Source organism: Phocoena sinus, chromosome 5 (genome assembly GCF_008692025.1).
Source record: "Phocoena sinus isolate mPhoSin1 chromosome 5, mPhoSin1.pri, whole genome shotgun sequence".
Classification (NCBI taxonomy): Eukaryota; Metazoa; Chordata; class Mammalia; order Artiodactyla; family Phocoenidae; genus Phocoena; species Phocoena sinus.
In genome coordinates this window covers 1,753,212-1,776,690 of record NC_045767.1, presented here as the reverse complement: position 1 = coordinate 1,776,690, position 23,479 = coordinate 1,753,212, and the positions used below count along the sequence as shown (strand labels likewise).

Sequence of the window (23,479 nt, the reverse complement as noted above, 5' to 3'; positions counted from 1 at the left end):
CTACAAAAAAAAATGTTCTAATCATATATCAAAATTAATATTCTATTTACCTAAGTAGTTAAACTACAAACAGACAAGTCATTACTGAAACCTTGTGGGGTACGCCTGCCGTGAACAGGTGTCCCGGGGCGCACATCTTGCAGAGGCTTACTTGATTATTTATGAGGCTGTACATGACGGGGCAAATGTGAACCAGATGCAGATTTTAAAAGCAACTGATGCTCAAGGAATATATCAGACAGACTTTAGACAACTCAGTGACTTCTAACATTCCTCCCTAGTCACATTTTATTTTATTTTTTTAAATAAATTTATTTATTTGTTTTTATTTTTGGCTGTCTTGGGTCTTCCTCGCTGCGCGCGGCCTTTCTCTAGTTGCGGCGAGCAGGGGCTACTCTTCGTTGCAGTGCACGGGCTTCTCACCGCAGTGGCTTCTCTCGTTGCAGAGCACGGGCTCTAGGCGTGTGTGCTCAGTAGTTGTGGCTCGTGGGCTCTAGAGTGGGCTCAGTAGTTGTGGCGCACGGGCTTAGTTGCTCCACAGCATGTGGGATCTTCCCGGGCCAGGGATGGAACCCATGTCCCCTGCATTGGTTGGCGGATTCTTAACCACTGCGCCACCAGGGAAGCCCCCTAGTCTCATTTTAAATGAGGCCCATTTGCACGAGATCTGTTCCTGTGGTTTATTCTCATCTGACATTTTAAAAATCACCGTGCACCGCAAGGAAGAGTAGCCCCTGCTGGCCGCAAAGTCAACTTTGGAATCACTCATAAAAATGGTCAGCTCTTACACTGTTCCCTCACACTTGGACAAAGTGCAGTGTTAAGTGTGAAGAAAAGATGGATTCTACATTGAGCTCTAAACCCACCCTCCCCGGGGCGGGGAGGGGAAGACCCTTGTCTGAAGGTGCCAAGAGAGGGCGCTGGGTCCACACATTTATGGGGTGACTGGCCGTCAGCTGCTTCCCTGCACACGTCCTGGGCCCTCCCTCCCCTTGGTCCCCCTGTCCCCGCCCCCCATACCCGCAACAGTCTTCCCCACCGCAGCCAGAGTGGGCTCATGGAATGTGAGTAGGAGGGCGTCACTCCCGCACTCCGGCTGTGCCACTGGTCTCCCACTGCTCTGACGTAAAACCCGGAGTCCTGAACGTGGCTGGCCGCCCCCGTCCTTCCTGCTCACGAAGCCCCTGGACACACGGGTCTTTCCTTGGTCCTCAAACTCCAAGCTACTTCTTAACCCACAACTTGGCTCACACTGTGTCCACTTTCTAGGAGGTCCTAATCTCAGCTCAGACCTTGCTGACTTGCATTTATCCTACTGGCCACAGCCTAGATGTCACGTCCTTGGAGAAGTCATCACTGCCTTTGCTCTCACCACCCAGCACCCAGACCACGGGGGGCCTTCCCATCAAACACACTAAAGTCCATTAGTTTTCCCTCTCAGCACTTACCACAGTCATAATTCAAGACTTATCTTTAACCTATTGGTTTAACGTCTGCCTTGCCTCGAGTTACATAAGCTGCAAGGGGACGGGGCCGCCTGGATCCTGGCCCTGCCGCCCCCAGCATCTCGCTGATGCAGCACACGGCCTTCCCTCTGCAGGTGTGTGCCCAGGCCCACCCAGAGGAGCTACAGGTCTGTGCTGGGAGCGTCCCTGAGGACACAGGAATGAGCAGTGAGTGCTGTGAGCTCAGGTGGGAGGGTTTGGGGATGACTGCCAGGGGCGGTGATGGTCTGGCAGAACCCTGAGGGCCTGGCTGGGCAGAGGGTCGAAGGGAAGGGTCAGAGCACGGGGATGGCCAATGTCCAGGGACAAGTGTGCCACCACCTGACGGGCTGCAGGGGCCACAGCAGAGACAACCCCGTGTGACTTCCGTCCTGAAGGGGCTGGGAAGCCACAGAGGTTTCTACGCAGCAGGGTGAGACGGTCTGGTCAGCTGATTAGAAACATGGATCTGTGGCAACCTGGTGAAGGAGCCAGAGGGGCAAGGATGACGCGGAGAGCAGTTAGTAAGGGGCCGGGGAGGGCTGGAGCGCTGGCGGGGCAGGTGGGGAGGAAGGGGAGGGCTCGGGAGCTCCAGGCCGGCCACGTCTGAGCTGAGACTGCGCTCAGGTCAGAGCTGCTGCCTCTGGCTCCACCCCTGGGAGGCGTGGCCAGTGACGGAGCTGGACGTCCGGGCTGCCCAGTCTGAGGGGTTCAGGGCCAGCCCGCCCTTTACTAGCTGTGTGACCTCAGGCAAATTACTCAATCTTTTTGTGCTTTAGTTTTCTCATCTGTAATTTGGAAATACCTACCTCCAGGGGACGCGGAAAGAATTAAACCAGACAGTGCATGTCAAGGGTTTAGCGTATGGCCGGGCCCAAAGGAGGCATTTCCCAAGTGCTAAGGTGGGTCTCCCTAGACACGAGCCAGGCCCCCACCCCACCCCCGCCCCCGCTTCCCTCCCTCAGCTCGGGCCGCTGAGCAGCTAGCGCACCTGCTGACGGGCTCAGAGAGACGAAGGTGGAGGGTGAGGCTGGAGCGGATTCGGGATTTGAAAGTGCGAAGAAACAGGGCTAGACTGGACGCCCAGGACCAAAGCAGAAGCCTGGACCGGCTGTTCTGGTGGAGCAGCCCCAGGGGCAAAGGGCGAGGACAAGAAACCTGTATTTCAACAGACGTCAGTTTCCACAAAGAAGTGACAAACTAAGAGCTGCTCTGCTGAGAAGGGACGGATGAAAACTAACGATCAAATGGAAGAAGGTTTCTTCGTCTTGAAGACCTTCTGCTCGGGGCAGACATGCCTGACAGGTGGGGAGCGGCCGCTTGCTCACCACGTCAGCTCTGAGGAGCAGCTCGGAACAGCAGAAGCACGTTGAGGGTTCGGAAGCTACTCAAGAACTTCGGAGACCCTCTGGGCATGGCCAAGCGCTGCTGGCTCCTTCCTCCCGGAGAAGGCCTGGCTGACCGCCGGGAGCCGCCGCTTGCGTCTTTCCAGAGGGCCTTTGCTCACCCTTCAGCACTCTGGATACCCGAGCATGACCTCTCTGCAAACCCACCCCACAGGCTCGGGGAGTTCTCCTTCAGTGTTACTTTCCTACTCCGCATCTACAATTCCTATTAAGGTACGTCATAGTATTTTGAGTTTCCAAATTTGACTGTGTTTTTGTCTTCTCTTTAGACCGCGAGGTCTCTGAAAACAAGCACAAGGACTAACCAGTTTTATTTTTCTAGCGTGTAGCACAGGGCCTGGCACATACCGGATGTTCAATAAATGGGCAGAATTTAACTTGGCGGAATAAGGGGATGTAGCCATGGAACTGTTATATTGGAGACATAAGTCAGCGATTCTATACATCTGATTCACACACCTCTTCAGAAGCCTGTCTACTCAAAACAGGAGGCCCAGCTGTAGAGAGCAAAGGGAGCAGGGGTCTGTAACAAGCAAGCTGTATTTGTACGAATGCTTCTGCACAAGACGCCTACTAACTTCCATAGCTACGGGTTTCCTTCAGGGAAAGAATAGGCACCTGTCACCCAGACCATTCTGGGGCCACGCCTCCATAAAAAACACTAACGACTTAAGCACCAAATCAGCCTCACAACATGTGGCTAACGCTATTAAACTGGAACACTGCTTTCAATCTTTACACAAATCCACATGGCTTCAATTAACAGAAGTTCTCAATTGTTCTCCTCTTTGAGACAGAACTGACTCACGGGAAAGCAAAATTTTGCTTCCAGTGGAAGCTCCGACACACACACTAACTGATGCCCTCACCACGCACGTCTCTGCGTTTATGCAGGAACCTAAGACCCAGCCCGTCTCACACCTAGATGTCATCCCAGACGCCATGAGCACGGAGACGAGAGAGCACAAGGCTGAGCCACTGAGCACGGGCGGGAGAGGCCGCTGACGCCCAGCGTGCAAACAAAAGGGTCCACTTATATCCCAGCGAACAAGAGAGTGACGACCCCTCTACTCTGCACTTCTTCTCAGAGGCTCTTCAGTACTCCTGCCAGAGGAGAAGAGGCAAGAGCCCCACCTCTGTTTCGCTGTTTCTCAGCGTCAGAAGAACTGAACTCTGCCTCTGAAATAAAACGCAGATCACAGGTCACAACATGACCCTCAGATGGCAATCTATTTATGACCCTATTTTCCACACAGCATTTTTCTCCCTCGAATTCCAATTGACCTTACACTTGTACCACGTTTAACTTTATGAGACACTTCTGCAGTGGTTGTACACAAGTAACCCGGTGAGGAGGTGACAGGTTCACAGGCCCACAGCCACGTGGGAGTCACATCACCAGGCTCCGCTCAATGCACTGAACTCACTGACCGTTTCCAAATAACCCTTATGCTCCCGTGGAGACTTCAAGACATGTGTCCACCTTCAGCTCCAGGCCCTCCCTAATGGGGTCTCCAGATGGAAAAGACACAGGACTTAAAGCTGGAAGCCTCGAGCACCGCTCCCGGGCCACGCGCAGCAGGGGAGCCTGCTCTGCTGGGGAGCAGGAGGTGTGGCCCATGAGCTCGTCTCCAAGGCCGCAAGTTCTCCCTCCCCAGGTGGGCGTGGTCCAGTGAGGGGGGACACTTCGCTTGACGTCCCAGATAACTGGCACCGAGCACTTTTGTAACAAAGGGCTGAGCTATGGAGAAAGCAAGGGAAACGGTCCACAAAGAACTGACAAGAACATGGCAAGAAAAACAGGACCCAGTGCAGGTGCGGGAAGGGATGGCTGCCCTGGGGACGTGTGCGCCATCGTCACCATGAGGAGGGGATGGGTCTGTGGTCCCACGGGAGGAAGGAGAGCTGGAGACAAGGGGAGCTGGAGGGTCCCAGAGGGTCAGCTCCCTGTTGGCACCTTTGCACCAGCAAATGCGAACCCTCTCTTGAGGAAGCGTCCCCTATTCAGCACCTGCTGATCAAAACATGATCTCATGATAAAAAACAGATTCAGATCCTCAAGGTTTCATTCAAACACAGAATAACTGTGTGTAAAATGCTTAAAGAGAGGAAAGATGAAAGAAAAAGTGAGCAAGGAACAAGAGAATATAAAAAGTTTCTAACACATTTGAAAAATAAATAAATTAAAGCTTAGAAATAAGAATTACAGGTGGGATTAAAAACTCAAACTTAAGGGGCAGGTTAGACCCAATTATAGAGAACCACTTAACTGGAAGACTGATCCAAAAGAAGTTCCCAGAACAGACTGAGAGACACGGAGATGCATTTCAGGTACGGAGAGACCATCAGGTGTGACGTGCAGGATGAGAAGGTCTAACCAGAGGTCCAGGGAGAGACAGCAGAGCGGTTAAGAGGGAATACAAACAAGATAAAGTGGCTGAGAATCATCCGACGGGGAATTTAAAATTACTCATACGCTGAGGGCTCTGACGGGAAAGGTACACAACATGCACGAACAAATGGGTAATATGGGCAGAGAGATTCTAAGACAGAATCAAAAAGAAATGCTAGAAATAAAAAACACTGTAAGAGAAACTAAGAATCAGTAGACTGGACACAGCCAAGAAAAGACTCAATGAGCTTCAAGATAGGTCAGGAGAAACTTTTCAAACTGAAATGCAAAGAGAAACAAGAATTTAAACAAACAAACAGAACCCCCAAAGAAACCACCACCAACAATGACCAAAAAAGTAGAACAAAATGTCCAAGAGCTGTGGGGCAATTTCAGAACACATTTCAATGTGGTGCCTGGAGTCTGGAAGTAGAGGTGGAACAGGCAGGAGGGACATCTGAAGGACTAACAGCCAAGAACGTCCCAAACTCACAACAGGCACCAAACCACAGACCCAGGAAGCGTGGAGGACACCAAACAGAACAGATGCCTGCAAAATCCACACCCGGGCATATCACATTCAAACTGCAGAAAACCAAAGACAATGAGAAAATCTTGAAAGTGGCCTAAGGGGGTGGAGTTGGGCGGGGTGAGAAACCCCTGCACCTACAGAACGAGGAACGCAATCACAGAGGACATCTCATTTAAAAACATGCAAGCAAGAAGAGTGGAGTTAACTGTGTTTTAAGTGTTCAAAGAAAAAAAACCCCACCAACCTAAAATTCTGTATCCAGCGAAATTACCCTTCAAAAGTGAAGGAGAAATAATGACTTCCTCAGACAAACAAAAACTGAGGGAGCTCATCTCCAGCAGACCTGCCCTGTGAGAAATGTTAAAAGATTCTCTTTAGGCAGAAGGAAAATAATATAGCTCAGAAATTTGGATCTACATAAAGAAAGGGAGAGCAATGGAGAAGGAATAAATACAAGTAAAATAAAATCTCTTATTTTTCTTATTATTAATTGATCTAAAAAATAACTTTGAAGTAATAATAACAGTGTACTAGGTGCTTAATATATGGATAAATGAAAATAATGACAGCAATGTCACAAGGGATGGGAGGGAGGAATTGGGAATCATCTGTTAAAAAGTACCTATGCTACACAGAAAGCACAATAGTGGTCTCTGAACAGGGACTTAGATGAGTTAAAATGTATGTTCTAATACAACTGCTAAAATTGAAAGAAAGGCATAATCAATACACTAAGAGAAGAGATAAAATGGAATCAGAAAGTGCTCAATTAAAAGTGGAGAAGGCAGGGCTTTCCTGGTGGCGCAGTGGTTGAGTCCGCCTGCCGATGCAGGGGACACGGGTTCGTGCCCCGGTCTGGGAAGATCCCACATGCCGCCGAGCGGCTGGGCCCGTGAGCCATGGCCGCTGAGCGTGCGCGTCCGGAGCCTGTGCTCCGCAACGGTAGAAGCCGCAGCAGTGAGAGGCCCGCATACCACACACACACAAAAAAGACCTCCGAGGGCTTCCCTGGTGGCGCAGTGGTTGAGAGTCCGCCTGCCGATGCAGGGGACATGGGTTTGTGCCCCGGTCTGGGAAGATCCCACATGCCGCGGAGCGGCTGGGCCCGCGAGCCATGGCTGCTGAGCCTGCGCGTCCGGAGCCTGTGCTCCGCAACGGGAGAGGCCACCAACGGTGAGAGGCCCGCGAACCGCAAAAAAAAAAAAAAAAAAAAAGTGGAGAAGGCAGAAAAAGAAGCCTCTGATAACAAATAGAAAACAGTTACAAACATGGTTGTTATTAACACGTAAAAGAATCACTTTAAAAGTGAATGGTCTAAATACACCAATGAAAATACAGAGATTATCAGTATATTAAACAACAAGAACCTTCCCCCCTCCCAAAAAACCCAAGATCCAAGGATACCTGTCTACAAGAAACCTACTGTAAGTGGTGGGAGGGGAGAGATACACCATGGAACACTAATCGAAAGATGGTGGAATGGCCATCATCAAAAAATCTAGAAACAATAAATGCTGGAGAGGGTGTGGAGAAAAGGGAACACTCTTGCACTGCCAGTGGGAATGTGAATTGGTTCAGCCGCTATGGAGAACAGTATGGAGGTTCCTTAAAAAACTACAAATAGAACTACCATATGACCCAGCAATCCCACTACTGGGCATATACCCTGAGAAAACCAAAATTCAAAAAGAGTCATGTACCAAAATGCTCATTGTGGCTCTATTTACAATAGCCCGGAGATGGAAACAACCTAAGTGCCCATCATCGGATGAATGGATAAAGAAGATGTGGCACATATATATAATGGAATATTACTCAGCCATAAAAAGAAACGAAATTGAGCTATTTGTAATAAGGTGGATAGACCTAGAGTCTATCATACAGAGTGAAGTAAGTCAGAAAGAAAAAGACAAATACCGTATGCTAACACATATATACGGAATTTAAGAAAAAAAAAATGTCATGAAGAACCTAGGGGTAAGACAGGAATAAAGACGCAGACCTACTGGAGAACGGACTTGAGGATATGGGGAGGGGGAAGGGTGAGCTGTGACAGGGCGGGAGAGAGTCATGGACATATACACACTAACAAACGTAGTTAAGGTAGATAGCTAGTGGGAAGCAGCCGCATGGCACAGGGATATCGGCTCGGTGCTCTGTGACCGCCTGGAGGGGTGGGACAGGGAGGGTGGGAGACGCAAGAGGGAAGACATATGGGAACGTATGTATATGTATAACTGTTCACTTTGTTATAAAGCAGAAACTAACACACCATTGTAAAGCAATTATACCCCAATAAAGATGTTAAAAAAAAAAAAAGAAAGCTGGTGGAGCTACACTAACTGCAGACAGAGCCGACTGCAGAGCGAGGAACGTTATCTGGGATAAAGAGGGCCATTACTTAATAATAAAGGGTCAGCTCTGCATGAACATGTAACAATCCTAAACATGTGAGCACCTAACCAAAGAGCATCAAACTACATGAGGCAAAGCCTGACAGAGCTGCCAGGAGAAACAGGTGGATCCACTATTATAGCTGCAGGCCTCAACCTTCCCCCATCAGAAATGGGGGGATCCAGCAGGGAGGGATCAGTAAGGACACACCCGAAATCAACAGCACCATCAATCAACTGCTGCTTCATCCCAAACCCGCAGATTACGCGTTGTTCTGAAGGAACATGGAGCATTCACCAAGGAGACCGCATCCTGGGCCACAAAGCACACTAACAAATTTGGAAGGACAGAAGTACAGTGTCTGCTCTCAGACCAGAATGTAATTAAAGTAGAAATCAGTAACAGAAAGATAGCTAGAGAATTCCCAAATATTTGGAAATTAAATTCCCTATCACAATTTTAATTTTTTCTCTAGTATTTCATCACTATATTTACCGCCTGCAACTACTTTTAACTTTCAAAGAACACATCTGAACACACAAATGAAATGTACCATTGGTACGAAGACATCTGAAAACAGAAGTAGTCCTCAAGTTTTTCTAACTTCAGGAAAATGAAATTTTAACAGTGCTCATTCCAAGCATTTTAGGTCTTAAATATATTTGCCCACGACGGCAAAAGTATGAATTAAAAGAATTACAACTACAGTGACATAAAGTCTTCAAGGCGACAGCTGTCATTTAACCAGAGCAGAAATTTCTAATGGCCCTGACAACACAGAAACACCAGCAGGTCACACTCGGCACCACCTCCCTCCTCCCAGCTGTGCGTGGACCATCACGCTGAACGGTGCTGGCCTCTCCGAGAAACCTGCTCTGACGGACCTGAGGATGAGTCTGTGTCCTTCTAATACAGCGCATTTCTTCTCTACCGTCTGCTACGGGGCTGGGAACACACGATGCATTTAGGTACAGACGCAGCCACAGTACTCAAGTAAGTCAAACTAACTCCAGTAACACAAACCAACTTTGCAAAACCTGGTTAAGTGACAACGTAAGATTGTTTAGAAAAGCAAACATGTTTATACCAGGTACAAATGAAGTATTCTGTCAAATGCATCTCAGTTTTCCAAATAAAAATGGCACCCAACTAGTGTATTTTAAATGTATGTGAATAATCTTGACATTAATACTAAAGTGGCTGAAATACAGCTTAACAGCTCGTCCTCCACATTTGCCTTTCCAGCCACGAATCTTTCACATCTATCTACTGGATTACAGTTTAATTATTATCAGATAAATAGATCTCGATAGAGATGATGCTCCCCCCGAAATGTTCTCCTTCCCCTTTACCTTCTACAGACTACTTAAAACGTCCTGAGAAAAGGCCAAAATTCAGGGGCGGGGGGGGGGGGGCGGAATATCAGTTTTAACTAGAGGTCCCAATAGCCTTTGGGGATAATCAATTTCACTACTTTACTTGAAGATTTTTAGGAACTAATTCTTGAACAGCTTCCACCAGCAAGAAAGTATGAGAGACCATTCTATACTCTTTTCTCTGGGTGGTTCCCTAGGGACTAGCAACTGGAGCTCCATTCAGGTAAGAACGGGGAGCCAACAGCTTCCCGAACTCATACGTTCACCCAGAGGGCAAGGGCTGTGGATCAGGGAGACCATGAAAATAGCCTGGCCTCGAATACACACCTGAATGATGCTACTTAAAATCACCTGATTAACAAAGGTATCATTAAGTGTTCAAATTGAGCAATTCAATCTAATAAAATTTAAGCATAAATGTGAGTGGTCACCAAGCACTTATCATAAGAGAACAAGACAAGCTGATTACACTCTGTTATAAACCAGTGGTTATAATCTCTCTCGCCTGTGCCCCTCCCCAGCTATGGCTTTCTTGAGAAAGCCCCTTTCAGGCCACGTCCTCCCTTTCTCTCCCAGTGGAGAATCACTGCTTTAAGTAACGTTATCAGTAGAGTTTGGGGAAAATTCTACTTTTGACTGACTAGAACTAATAACACGAGGCAGAGTAAGTGACCAAAAAATAAAAATTCATGATAAGAGTCAATAAAGGTAAGTTCAAAATAGTTAGAGAGGCACAAAGAACGAAACTAACCTGAAAATCTCACTGCAAAGTCTAAGATACTGAACATAAACCTGAGGTTCTCGGAGAAGAAATGCACGCAAATCACACTTTCCCAGCCCCTCACTACTCTCCTGGCCAGGCCTCCCTGTCTGCCCCCAGCCCCTCCCACTCATCACCTGCCGGCACACAGGCTTGCACCGCATGGCACCCAGGGTCCCTCCTTCAAGCTTGTTCCTTTCTACATAAAAGTCCTCGGTCTCGTGCTTAGAGGACAGTCATTTTAGACCCAGTAGAGCCCAGCCAGTGTTAGAGGACTCATGTCACATTCAAATTATTTTACCCACCACACTGAGAAAAAGAGCCAGGCCTCGAAAAGCTGCTGGTAGAGAACTGACCTGCTCTCTGGGTGGGGAGAAGCCCTGTGTGGAAGGTCCCCGAGCACAACCCATCACTCCGGCACCATCTGAAAAACTCTTCACGTACTAGTTAATTCTGGAGGAATAAACCGTGACTTTCATGATTGTTTTTTTACAAGTGCAAAGGTTCAAAATTCTAAGAGGTGAAGGTATTACGGTAAAAGGAAACATTTACAGACCCTCCAATCAAGCGTGGATGCTGTCCTACACAAGCTGCCAATTTATGGGTTTCCGTTTGTTTCAACATGTACCCCTCAAGGTCCGAGTGACGGGTGAGCTTTCCAGCCCTTTCTGCCCTGACTTACCTTACTGTGTGTGAAGGGGGGCGCTGTGTACAAGGTGGGGTGGATGAGAGGGCGAGGCAGGTGTGGGACGGCGTGCAAGGGCACATGTCCATGGATGTGGGGGTAAAGATGCAGAGCGGGGTGTGTGGGCTTCTCGGGGCTCAGGAACTGGTGGCCGGGAGGAAGGGCTCCAGCCGTCACTGCCGACGGCGTCAATCCAGACGCCTCTTGTTTACAGACGTGACATTCACAAGTGTTTGGAGCTTGCTCTGCCTAAAGGGAAGGAAAAAGGAAGTATTTAGTAAATGAGTATTTAGTATTTAGGGAAACAAAGAATTGTATGGACTGAATTAGAGCCAGTCACACGGCAGATACAAAGGCAGCAGGGCCCGTCCTGACACCCCAGGTTGACGGGTCCCTCCTTGTGAGGTAAACGAGGGCCCCCAGGACTGGGACTGAAAAGACCTGAAAAGAGAAGGGGGTGCGCACCTCCCCCCAGCTGGGTGCACCCCGCGCCTGTCTGAGCAGGGGCAAGGGGACTGGCAAGACGGCAGAGCGGAGAGAGGGGGCTGGGGCCAAGGACAACAAGACCACCGGTGCCACGCTCCGCCGGGCTCACACTGCTTAACGGACGGTTACACAGAGATTCTTCAAAATGCACCAGAGATGGGACTTCCGGCTAAGGTGGAATGAAGCAGTCGGTGACTCTTCTCCCTCAAAACAAGTGTAAAACTGAACACAATTGTCAAAGGCAATCGTTTTGAGGCTCTGGAAATCAACCAAAGGAAAAAAACAAATTGAGAAGCGTTTATTCATGCAAATCTGCTAGAACTTTCAGGTGAGAACAGAAGGGGTCTAGCCTTCTTGCCCAGGGCTCTTCCTGTTCCCAACTCCCCACACTCCTTAAAAAATTAAACTTTAAAACAAACAAACAAAAAAACGTAACTCAAGAATCAATAGCAGAATTAAAATGGTACACTAAAATTTTCTTTGATATGAAAAAAGGAAGTAAAGGAGGGACAGAGGTACAAAAAACATGAGACATATAGAAATAACCAGCAAAATGGCAAATGTAAATATTGTCAATAATTACATTAAATGTACATGACTCATTTCAAACAAAAGGCAAGGACTGATGGACAGGATAAAAATATGAGACCAAACTAAAAGACTGGAAGGCAAATTTTAGACTCAAAGACACAAAGAAGCCGAAATTAAGAGCTGAAAAAATATATAACAGTACTCCGAAGACAGGTGGAGTATTAGTATTAGACAAAACAGTCTAAGATAAAAAGTATTAGCAGGGAAACAGTTCATAATGACAAAAGGGCCAATATATTAGGGAGACAGAACAATAATCACATGGATACACATTCAACAACACTGCCCCAAAATGCATGAAAACAAAAACCGGCAGATTTGAAAGAGGAATAGACAACCCAAAAGGTATACTTGAAGACTTCAATATGTCTCTCTCAAAAATTTTCAGAACTAGATAGAAAATCAGGAAGGATATAGAAGACTTGACTAACGCTAATGCTATCAATCAACTTGACCCAACTTTCATTTACAGGCCGCTCCACCTAGTAGGGGCAGAATACAAATTATTTTCAAGTACACCTCTAGGACAGACCACATGTTAGGCCATAAAACAAGTCTCAATAAATTTGGAAGCTCTAAAATCAGTAATCTAAGCTTTAGATTCAACAAGCTAGAAACAGAACAAACCAAACCCAAAGAATATAGAAAGAAACATTGGAGATCAGAACAGAAATCAATGAAAGAGAAAAGAGACAAACAGAGAAAAGTAACAAAACCAAAAATTGGTTATTTACAAAAATGGACAAACCTATAGCCAGACTGACTGAGGGGGTTAAAAAGGAGTAAACAAAATTACCCAAATCAGGAATTAACATCACTACAGACTCTACAGAATTAAAAGAGAGTATAATAAACAACCATATGATATCAAATTAGACAATTTAGATGAAATGGATAAATTCCTAAAAAGACACAAATTATTAAACTCAACCCAAGAAGAAACAGAAAATCTGAATAGACCTGTAGTAAGTAAACAAAATTTGAATTAGTAATTACAAAATTTCCCACAAAAAGAGACCAGGCTCATGGGATTTCACTTGTGAATTCTATCAAATATTTAAGAAATCTCAATCTTAGACAAATTCCTTCAGAAAATATATGCAGAACAAACAATTCCCAACTCATTCTATGAGGCAGGCCAGGTATCACCCTGATACCAAAGCCAGACAAAGACATCATAAGGATGGACAACTATAGACCAGTTATCTTTTATTAGCACAGATGCAAAAACCCTAACAAAATAACCAATCAAGCAACATATGAAAAAGGGACTACATGCCATGAGCAAGTGGAATTTATCCCAGGAACACAAGGTTGGTTTCATATACGAAAATCACTTGATGAGATACACCACGGTAACAGAATAAAGGATGAAAACCACAGGGACATCTCAACAGATGCAGAGAAGGCATCTGAAAAACCCAAAGCATGTTCATGATAAAACTCCCAAGAAACTAGGAGTAGATCGGAATTTCCTCAACTTGACAAAGGACATCTACGAAAAACCTACAGCTAGCATCATACTTTACTGGTCAAAGACTGAATGCTTTCCCCCTAAGACTGGGAATAAGCAAAGACATCTGCTTGCACCACTTCTATTCAACACTGTACTGGAGGTTCTAGCTAGCTCAATAAGGCAAGAGTAGGGAATTAAAAGAATCCAGACTGGAAAGGAAGAAGTAAAACTGTTTATTCACAGACAACATGATCCTGCATGTATAAAGTCCAAAGTAATCTACCAAAAAGAAAAAACAAAAAACCCCAAAACCACAAAACTTCAACCCTTCTAAAACAAGTTTATTAGCAAAGCTGCAGAATTCAAGATCAATATATAAGAATCTATTGTATTTCTGTATATTACCAACAGTCAACTGAAAATCGAAATTAGAAAACACCTTTACTATAGAATCAAAAGACATCTAATACTTAAGAATAAACTTAAGAAACATGTTTGAGAACCACAGACTAGAAATTTTTAAAAACTGCTGAGAGAAATTAAAGATGACCTAAATAAATGGAAGCAGCATGGTCACTGACTGACAGATTCAATTTTGTTGAGACTGTATTTTCCCAAAATTGATCCTTATCATCCCACAAATAAAAGATTAGGCCCAGAGAAGTTTGCTGATGAATTCTATCAAATATTCAAGAATTCAATGCAACCTCTATCAAAATCCAAGCAGGTCTTTTTGGAGAAGGTAACAAATTGTTCCTAAAATGTATACGGGGAATTCCCTGGTGGTTCAGTGGTTAGGACTCGGCGCTTTCACTGTGGGGGCCCAGGTTCAATCCCTGGTCGGGGAACTAAGATCCCACAAAGCCATGCAGTATGGCAAATAAATAAATAAATAATACTAAATAAAACAAAAAATAAAATGTATATGGAAATGCACACAGATTTTGAATGCATTTAGACTTTGAAAAGGCTAAACAATTTTGAAAAAGGCCCACCAAGCTGCAGGGCAGATCCTACCCGACTTCCAAACTTACAGTAAAGCAACAGTCAAGTAGAGTACGGGTTTAAGGACGCGGAGATCAAATGAACAGGATCCTGAGCACAGACATTAACCCATACATTTATAGTCAACTGATTTGCAATAAATAGCCAATGCAATCCAACAGGGGAAAGGGTGGCCCTTTCAACAAGTGGTACTGGGACAACTGGATACCCAAATATGCAAAAAGGTGAATTTGGACCCTAACCTCAGACCATAAGCAAAGCTGAGTCAAATGGACCACAGACCTAAGTAAGAGCTAAAATTATAAATATTATAGAGGAAACGAGAGTTTTGTATTAGGTAAAATTTTCTTGGATATGACGTCAAAAGCATGATTCATAAAAGAAAAAATTTATAAACTGGAATGCATCAAAATTAATAACTTCTGCTTTTCAAAAAACACCATAAAAATACTAAGACATACCACGGACCCAAAGAAAATATCTGTAGATCACATACTTGATAAATGACTTGTACCAATATATACCAATATATAAAGAACTCTTTTTTTTTTTTTTTTAATATTTATTTATTTGGAGGTGCTGGGTCTTAGTTGTGGCACGTAGGATCTTCGTTTCAGTACGCGGGATCTTTAGTTGCAGTGTGTGGACACTTAGTTGAGGCATGCAGGATCTAGTTCCCCGACCAGGGATCGAACCCGGGCCCCCTGCACTGGGAATGTGGAGTCTTAGCCAATGGACCACCAGGGAAGTCCCCACAAAGAATTATTAAACTCAAAAACAAGACAGAGAAGGAAATGCAACCCAAGCGGCCTCTAAACATATGACAGAATGTGCTCACCTTTGCCCACAGAAAATGGAATGAAAACTGAAACCTCACGGGGTTACCACTTCTCATCTACCAGACTGGCAAGAGTTCAAAACTCTTCCAGGGGGAGGGGAGGGCACCACGCTCTGACCCGGTAAAGCCACTCCTGGTGACCGCTCCTAGGGACAGAACTGCCTACGTATAAAATGTCAGATATGTAAGGTTACTCACTGAATAGTTTATGATGGGGAAACAAACGGAAGCAAACACAAGTGTCCGTCAGCAGGGACTAAAAAGAAAAACAAAACGAAACTATGACACGTCCACACAATGGAATACAAAGAGACCAGCAGCGGAGCAAGAGGAAGTGCGCCCTGTACAGGTGAAGCTGGTCAGGACACACTGCTAGGAGGGAAGAGAACAGAGTGTGCATTAGTATAAGCCTTTCTCATGAAAAGGCGAAGAATATTTGTATTTGCATAAATAAACACTGGAAGGACCTAGTTTTAAATAGGTAAAGCTGGTTACGTATTGGGACTAGGGGCTGGGAGTGAGCAGGCGCTGCAGCCGGTAGAGGAGGAAGGAGGTGGGAGCGGGACTTCTCAGGGTAGTAACACCTTCTGGTGTCCTTTCCTGCAGATTTACACCACCTACTAAAATGGTTTTAATCAGCCTGGACCTTCATTTGTTCTTCCTTTCATTTAAAAACTGCCTGAGCGCCTATTATAAAACTCTGAGTCTCTAAGAAAAAATAACAGTCTGGTAAGGTACCCGCACCTTTGGTTAACAGAAAAACAGATACCTATCAGGATAGAAAAGCTCCCTCACAAAACCAACCTTTTCTGAAATTTTAACATTCCACTGTTTCATTTTATTAAAAAAAAGCCCTTCCCTTGCTTCCCAGACAAGAAAACCTCCCCAACGCTTAAACATCTGGAGCCACTGTGCGGTGCCGCAGTCAAGATGACACTGATCACAGATTCAGGAAAGAGGAACAGGACTGAAGTGAGGGTGCGAGTCACGTCTGCTTATTTGCAAGTATGCCTCGACTCTCTCCAGGCCTAATCTGCAGAAGTTTTTCGAAATAAAATAATTCTGTGTTCAATAACGCTCATGTTTAGAGAAACCAGAGGCAGAAAAGAGACCTCTGGCAAAACAAAGTTCGAAAAAATAAAATCATACCTGCTGAGTTGAGTAAGACGGGGGTGGACTGTCCACTTTACTTTCCTCCTTCCCAGGGCTCCCGTCTCCTAGAGCTGTGTCTTCCTTCGGGGCTCCCGGGGGCTCCCCACTACTTTCGCCGTCTGCCTCCTCGTCATCAGCCTCTGAAGAACTACTGCTGGTACTGCTTACCTGAGGGGACTTTAAAAACAACCCTTTGTAATTTTCACTTTTTGAAACAGAAGAATGGAGGCAACTGACACACCAGACACCGTCTGATGTCACTTACTGTCACTATGAAGACGCATGCCCATACCTCGTCCTTCAGGGCCATGTTTTCCCCGCCACCGTTCAGTTCACCGTGGATTCCATTCATGCTGGCCACCACCTCGGCATCGTCATAGTTACTCAGCGGATAAATATCAGCAAACTTAGCTGACAATGGCGCAACATCTTCATCGTCACTACAACTGAGAAAGCAGAGACGTCACCAGGAGGCCGCTCTCCGCAAGCACAGCGAACGCACCACCCGCCAAGCAGACACCGCGCTTGTTCACAGGAGTGCTGCACTGAGTGCCACGCATGCCCCTCAGCATCTCCTCGTAACCTGAACGCACGAGGAAACGCCTGGAAGATTACCATTTGTGCTATCTGGAAGAACGGAAAACAAGACTCCAGAAGGAGAAACATTAAGGAAACCACAGAATTCAATCAGATTAATTGATGTTGTACATCTACTCAAGTCGAAGTGCCCTGGTGTACAACTGTTCTCTCTGCCATTTCCAAGCAGACACAATTTTGGATCTAATTAAAGGGGTACGGAGAACAACCGTAGGTCTTTACCGTTTGTTTTTATAACCGCCAAAATTTCAGACACAGCCAGCTCAACAAAACATTAAAGGCACTTATGTGACAAAATACTACAAGATTTTTCACTACAAGGCCAGCTGTGGCCAAGTCCAGTCATAATCTCAATTACCAGCTTTAGCAAGACATCCAAGCGATGGGCAAATGGAATAGCTACCAAAAAAAAAGTAAGGAGACTTCAAGGCTAGAGCCTATGAAGACCACTTAAAATGTATGACTTTCTGGTACATGAAAAGAGCTGGCGCAGAGCTCCTGGCTCAGTGTGCATGGTTCAAGGCATGACTGTAAATGGACACCCCACGGGTCCACGTAAACATGCCACCGCGTCTGCCTTGAGCCTCAACACTCAGTGGCCTCCAGAAGGAACAAGCCTAAGAACTGGAGACCTTCTGGCTTTAGGGAAGAGTGTCCAGAATTGCCAAACTCAGGTTCTTTTCCACTTCTAGGAAAACAAGCGTCAATAGACTACAACGTGCTACCATCCGGAGCTCATCACAGCAAGCACACACAGTGCCCAGCAGGCCTCCTGGGGTCCCGCTGCACCTGAGCTAACAGCAGGCTTTGCCCTGGGCTGCACCCACACCTGCTCCCGAGGTGTTAGCATCACCACGACCCAGAGGAGGAAGCCAAGGTGCAGAGATGAAGGAACTAAACCACACGCTCCGTGCAGTGGAGGCGACCCCAGAACCCGTGACGTCCAGACAGCACTGCAGCCCAGCGACTAAACCGCCACGCTTCTATTTCACCAACGTAGAAGCGGCACCACGAGAGACAACACGAGCCAGCGGCCACATGGAGCTCCTCGGATCACAGAGCGTCTACCGGGAAGACACGGATCACAAGGTGCTGGCGGCCAGAGGCCCAGAGCATCCGCACACGGCCCCGGCTCCGCCACTCAACGCAGCATGGGAGACCACGGCTGGCGCCAGCCGCCAGGACACAGGAGCTGGGCGAGCTCTTCCAATGTAAGTTCTTACTCGACTGCACATGCTGAACTGCGGGACGCTCCTGTGATGAGCTAGCTGGCAGCTAACTGGGAAGCCCTCAACACTCTGCACCGGCTCCGAGAGCACAGGGCTTCTACAGCTATGAAGCACCTTGAGTTCAGTGAAAGGAGTCACGGTGTTCAGGCCAATCCCTTTACTATTATTCTGTGTTTGAGACCAAATCCATATTGAGAATTGAAAGACTCCGAAGGAAAGCCTCAGAGTCACCGTGCGAAATCCAGACGGGGGAAGCGAGAAGTCTGAGAAATGCGGGGCACCATCCCTCCACTGGGAGCCATGGTGGGGGGGCCGGTCACCTCCACAGGGCTCCCGGCACCCACACACACTGTGACATGCAGAGGGCATGTTTTATTTCTTAAAACATATACCCGCGTGCAGCCTGTCCAGAAGCTAGAGCAGGTAGCCTCAACACGAGACACGGCCACAAGTCCCAAGAAACACGGGCCCACTCCCCTCCCTGTGAACTGGCGACAGCTGCACAGCCACCTCGCTTGTACAAAACATCCTTCTAGGTAATGCGGGAACACGGAGAACAGAACCTTTCAGTCGCTTGCTAAAGTGATCATCTGAGCTCTTAGCAAGACATGGAACAAGCATGGATGCTGGGCTGACGATGAGGCGGAACGAGCAGCGGGCTGGCCACCCGTGATTCAGTGAGCGCGGGTCAGGCCAGCGCTGGGAAACACTTCCCTGCAGACCAGCATGTGTTTGTTTGCCTCACTGCGGTTATTCATTCACCTTCTTTTAGGCAGGTCATGAAACAGGGTCACAGTTTGGGCTTCCTGATGCCATGTTTTAAAAGCTGTTTAGAAAAATGAAGGGTCCTTTCTCTTGAAAAGCACTGTAATGCTATCCACACTTCTGCAGACGTTACTGTCTCTACTTCTCATCACTGGATTAGTTACATTTCTGAAACCTTATGACAAAGTCACGACTTACAAAGTTGGTGCAGAGCCATTGTCTGTGAGGATGAGTCTGGGATGTTGCTGAACTGTAATGGGTGAGCTGGAACCTGACCCTGAGCTTGCTGATGACACGCTAGGTGGGCGCATCTCAGAGAGATAGTCGGGAGCAGAGTCCACCTGGAGTGGTAGCTGGTGAATGTGGATGTCGCCAGTGACGGGGGGGTCCATGATACCACAAGTGAGGATGTGTGAGAGGCTGCAGTCATCGCAAGCACATCTGATTGGGAATTAAGGACAGTTACCGAGACAGCCAACAGAGAAGGGCAGACCGTGCTCTTCAGAGGTTGGTGCCGGCCCTCTGTGGGGTCAGCGAGGGTCCCGCGGCCCGCTGCGCGCACACGCAGGCTCACCTCCTCCTGTAGTTGCAGTTGGGGCAGTCGGGCATGCTCAGTCGCGACGACAGCACGTGCCTCATGGTGTCCGTGAAGCTGTTCTCGCCAGCGACGGCCTTCTTGTTCGTCAACTGGAGGAAATCACGAGACAACGGGTTAGTTTTGCAAGACGCGCCGCCCCGTGACACAGCTTATATTTTCCAGTAATTGTGGTAGTGTGTGTCACACTCAGAACCAATGACCACAGCTTCCTAAGGTGGGGCAGGGCCAGGAAAAGGGGCCGCAGAGGTGTGAGGCACACAGCCGTGAGGCTGGGAGAGGCCCTGACACAGGCCAGGGACCAGTAACCCCTAATAGGCTTCCTCACCAGCAAACACGCTGCAGCACCCCTCACAGCAGACACCCAGCCTTTACCCTGAATCTGCCATGGGCTTTGTACTTGCTAGGTACCAGGAACGTAGAGATAATCACTGCCCTCAAGGAGCTTAGATTCTGGAAGAGGGGACAGGCAAGAAACCAAATTTGAAGACCGTGACGTAGAAGGTGCCCCGGGAGATCTGCTCAGCATGCTGGAGGGGTGGGGAAGCTGCTCGGCAGGTGCCAAGCCTCAGCAAGGCCCAGGTGCAGTGCTGGTTATCCCGTCAGAGGCAAGGAGGGCGTCCGGGCCAGCGAAGAGCACTGAGCTGGGCATCCCCTCACGAGACCCTCGGCGGCTGCTGGGCCTGGGCTGAGCAGGAGTGCGTCTCGGGGAACAGCCTCACCGCCATCAGGCCTGTGCACACAGAGCCGTGGCACCCAGCGCCCACGAGTTACACAGACGCTTATGAGGCACGATGGAAGCTGGACAGTCAGCACAAAGGCCGCAGTGGGCGGGTGGGAAGGAACGCAGCAGTGAGGAAGGCCAGCTGGAGAGGACGCCAGTGGAGCATGGAGGAGGGGGGACCCGGGAACCACCTAGGAAGCGGCACCTCAACTTCCACTGGAGCGGGCGAGCCTCTGGATTTTAGGGAAGGAGCCTGTGGCCCGGCTTGGGCAATGGGATGGGTGGTGGCCAGAAGAGCCGTGGGACAGGACAGAAGCCACACAGGTAAGCGAGCGGAGCACGGCTGCCCTCTGTCTACCTGGGGCGCCCAGAGGAGACCACGGGTGCGGGCGAGGCTGGGGCCACCGACACCTAGGGAAGGCCAAGGGAGCACGCCCGGCAAGGGAGACTAACTGGGAGAGAAGCCAGCACATGCACGGGAAGCAAGTTTCCCAGTGAAGCCCAATGCCCTGAGACCACCACAGCACAGCCCCCGGGAGTTCTGCCAAAGCGGCAGGCAGAGGAGTGGGGGGAAGAGCCGCTGGAGGAAGGGGTGCGCCGGGGCCGCCAGCAGCCACGGCGAAGGCATGGCCCCTGGCACTCGTGGCGCGCACCAAGTCTCAGCCCTGCGACTTCACCGTATGCACCCTGGTGAGTAAACCGGGGACACGCCACCGGCCTAGGAGGAGTCCGTGGGGACTCCCGGGTGGCTGTGGCCCGAGCGGGTGGCTCTGTAAACGCGGGTGTCCCCTGAGGGATACAGGAGAGAAGGAAGTCGGAAGGAAAACCAGTTTACACCACTGCCACGCCCAGTGAGCAGAACATGCAGTGTGGTGTTGAAGCGCCGGTCTTTTGGAGCCGTCCACCCGCAGGGAGCAATTCCCATTCCTGTGAACCGCCCCTCCAGCCCCCAGCCTCACCTGCTCTTCCATGAATCGCCTTTGTTTAAAAAGCTCCCAGTCTTCTGTTAGCATGCGCTGTTTGGTTTTCATTGTCATCTAATTCATGGGGGATGTAAAAAACAAAAAGTCTTAGTACCAGCAAGAGCTACCCTGGACATTTTCAAGGGGAGACTTTTAAAACGATACATACAAGAGACCGCGTCTGCGGACAGAAGCCGCAGCACTACAGAAACGCTACCTTATACTCGATCTCAGCGCCTCACGCGACTCGCTCAAAATCATCGCAAACACTTTTCTTGCATGAAAAACACAGCGAGGAGTTCAGATTTTAAAGAGAAATTAACGTATCAGAGGTGGATCTGTCAATACGGTGAGTGGACAGTCACAGTTCACTGAAGAACCACGAGGGGCCCTGCACGTCAAGTGTGAGCCCTGGGGAGGTCGCCCTGAGTGCCACAGCAGGCACCAGGGGCTGCAGAGGGAGGGGGCGGGGGCCGCTGTTTAAGCACGAGCTTCAGCTTGTGAAGATGAGGGAGTTCTGGAGCTGAACAGCACTCAGTATGAATGAACTGTAGACGTAGAAACGGTTAAGGTAGTAAATTTTGAGTAACGTAGATTTTCCCACAACTAAAAAGAAACTGAGGGGAATAGGGAATTAAGAATGGGCTCAAGGCACAGCCTTATTTGAAGGAGGAGGCTACGAAATGATTAAATCTTGGTGTTTATATAAATGTATTCTTGTAAATTAACCACTGAAAGGATATGGGATACATATCTTCAAAATTACTAGAAGAAAAAAAAAACGGAAGAGGGCGTATATTCAGTCCTACAGGGAAGGACACACCACAACCGGCAGCGCTCCCAGCTGCTGGACGGAATGCTGCTCGACACAGGAACCACCTAATAAACAGCCTATTACATCTTCAAATTGAAACACACAAACAAAAAACTGCCCATTAAACCCTCCAAAATGAAACAAGAGTAACTTAATAAAATCAAATTCATGCACTTAAAATTTTTTAATAGTTTAAAAGTATTAGAGAAGAAACCAAAGTTGAAATTACAGTCTGTTTAGAAATAACTGACAAGGAAAGCCCCACAAATCAAATTTTATAAGATGAGCCCAAGATGTAGAAGAAAATGTACAGTTTAGTGGCATTTATGAGAGAACAACAACAACAAAAGCCTGAAAAGTATGCGTTCAATGTAAGAAGCCCAAACAAAATGAAACAAGAAATCAACTAATAAGGAATTAAAGGTAAAAGCTGAAATTCGGAAAACCAAGAAGTAAATGTGATCAATAAACCCAAAAGTTGGTTCTCTGAACTTCCTCCCGGGCCGAACAAGGGAAGAAAAGGAACAACAAAAACAGCGGGAGTGAGAAGGGACACGGACACATACAAAGATCTTCTAAAACCACAAGAGAAAACACCTGTACAATTCATGCCTTCCATATATAAAGAACAGCTGCCAACAGGTGGCTCGCGGCTATCTTGTTGGCCCTGCACAACGTGTTTTACAAGCTGAGCCAACATGAAAAACCCTTTGAGATTTCACCTAACAGTCTAGACTTCTGGCCTCTCTCGACGCTGGACAGCTCAGAGGGCAGGCTGTTGGGCACAGCTGGGACGCCAGGGGCACTGGCCGGCCTCCTTTTAGGGGAGCAAGTGCTCTCATTACAGTGCGAAGTTAGAGGCAGGGGAATTCTCCTGTAGCCATCATGCACCCATTTTCATCAGCTGCCCCATAAGCACAAGCTTAAGCCCACCCCTTTATATGAATGATGTGGATAATTTCCCAGGCAAATATCAATTTGTAAAACTCACTTAAGAAGTAGAAAACCCCAAGTAGGTTCATGAACACAATGTTTACTGAAAAGGCAGTAAAAGATACTGAGTCCTTGTTCCTTCCCCTGCAAAAATGAACCAGGCCCCAGAGTTTCATGGTGGGGTCTATGCAAACCCTTTGTAGATTAGGAAAGTTGAACTATTCCTAAAAACTGGAAAAACATGGAAAGTTCTCAATTCATTCTATGAGATTAGCATAATTATCCTTTATACAAAACAAACAA

The 23,479-nt window shown here is 47.6% G+C and overlaps 1 protein-coding gene across 3 annotated transcripts in view; it reads right to left on the bottom strand.

The window, feature by feature from the left end:
• Positions 1 to 23,479, bottom strand: part of FAM193A (family with sequence similarity 193 member A) — a 174,844-nt gene that overhangs the window by 29,625 nt on the left and 121,740 nt on the right. For all 3 annotated transcript variants that reach the window (XM_032633252.1, XM_032633251.1, XM_032633253.1), the window contains exons 8-13: positions 21,427 to 21,504; positions 19,723 to 19,835; positions 19,347 to 19,589; positions 16,850 to 17,003; positions 16,555 to 16,734; positions 11,027 to 11,278 (exon numbers count right to left, since the gene is read on the bottom strand). In XM_032633252.1, the coding sequence (XP_032489143.1) occupies positions 11,027 to 11,278; positions 16,555 to 16,734; positions 16,850 to 17,003; positions 19,347 to 19,589; positions 19,723 to 19,835; positions 21,427 to 21,504 (1,020 nt within the window). The remainder of the gene's footprint in view (positions 1 to 11,026; positions 11,279 to 16,554; positions 16,735 to 16,849; positions 17,004 to 19,346; positions 19,590 to 19,722; positions 19,836 to 21,426; positions 21,505 to 23,479) is intronic.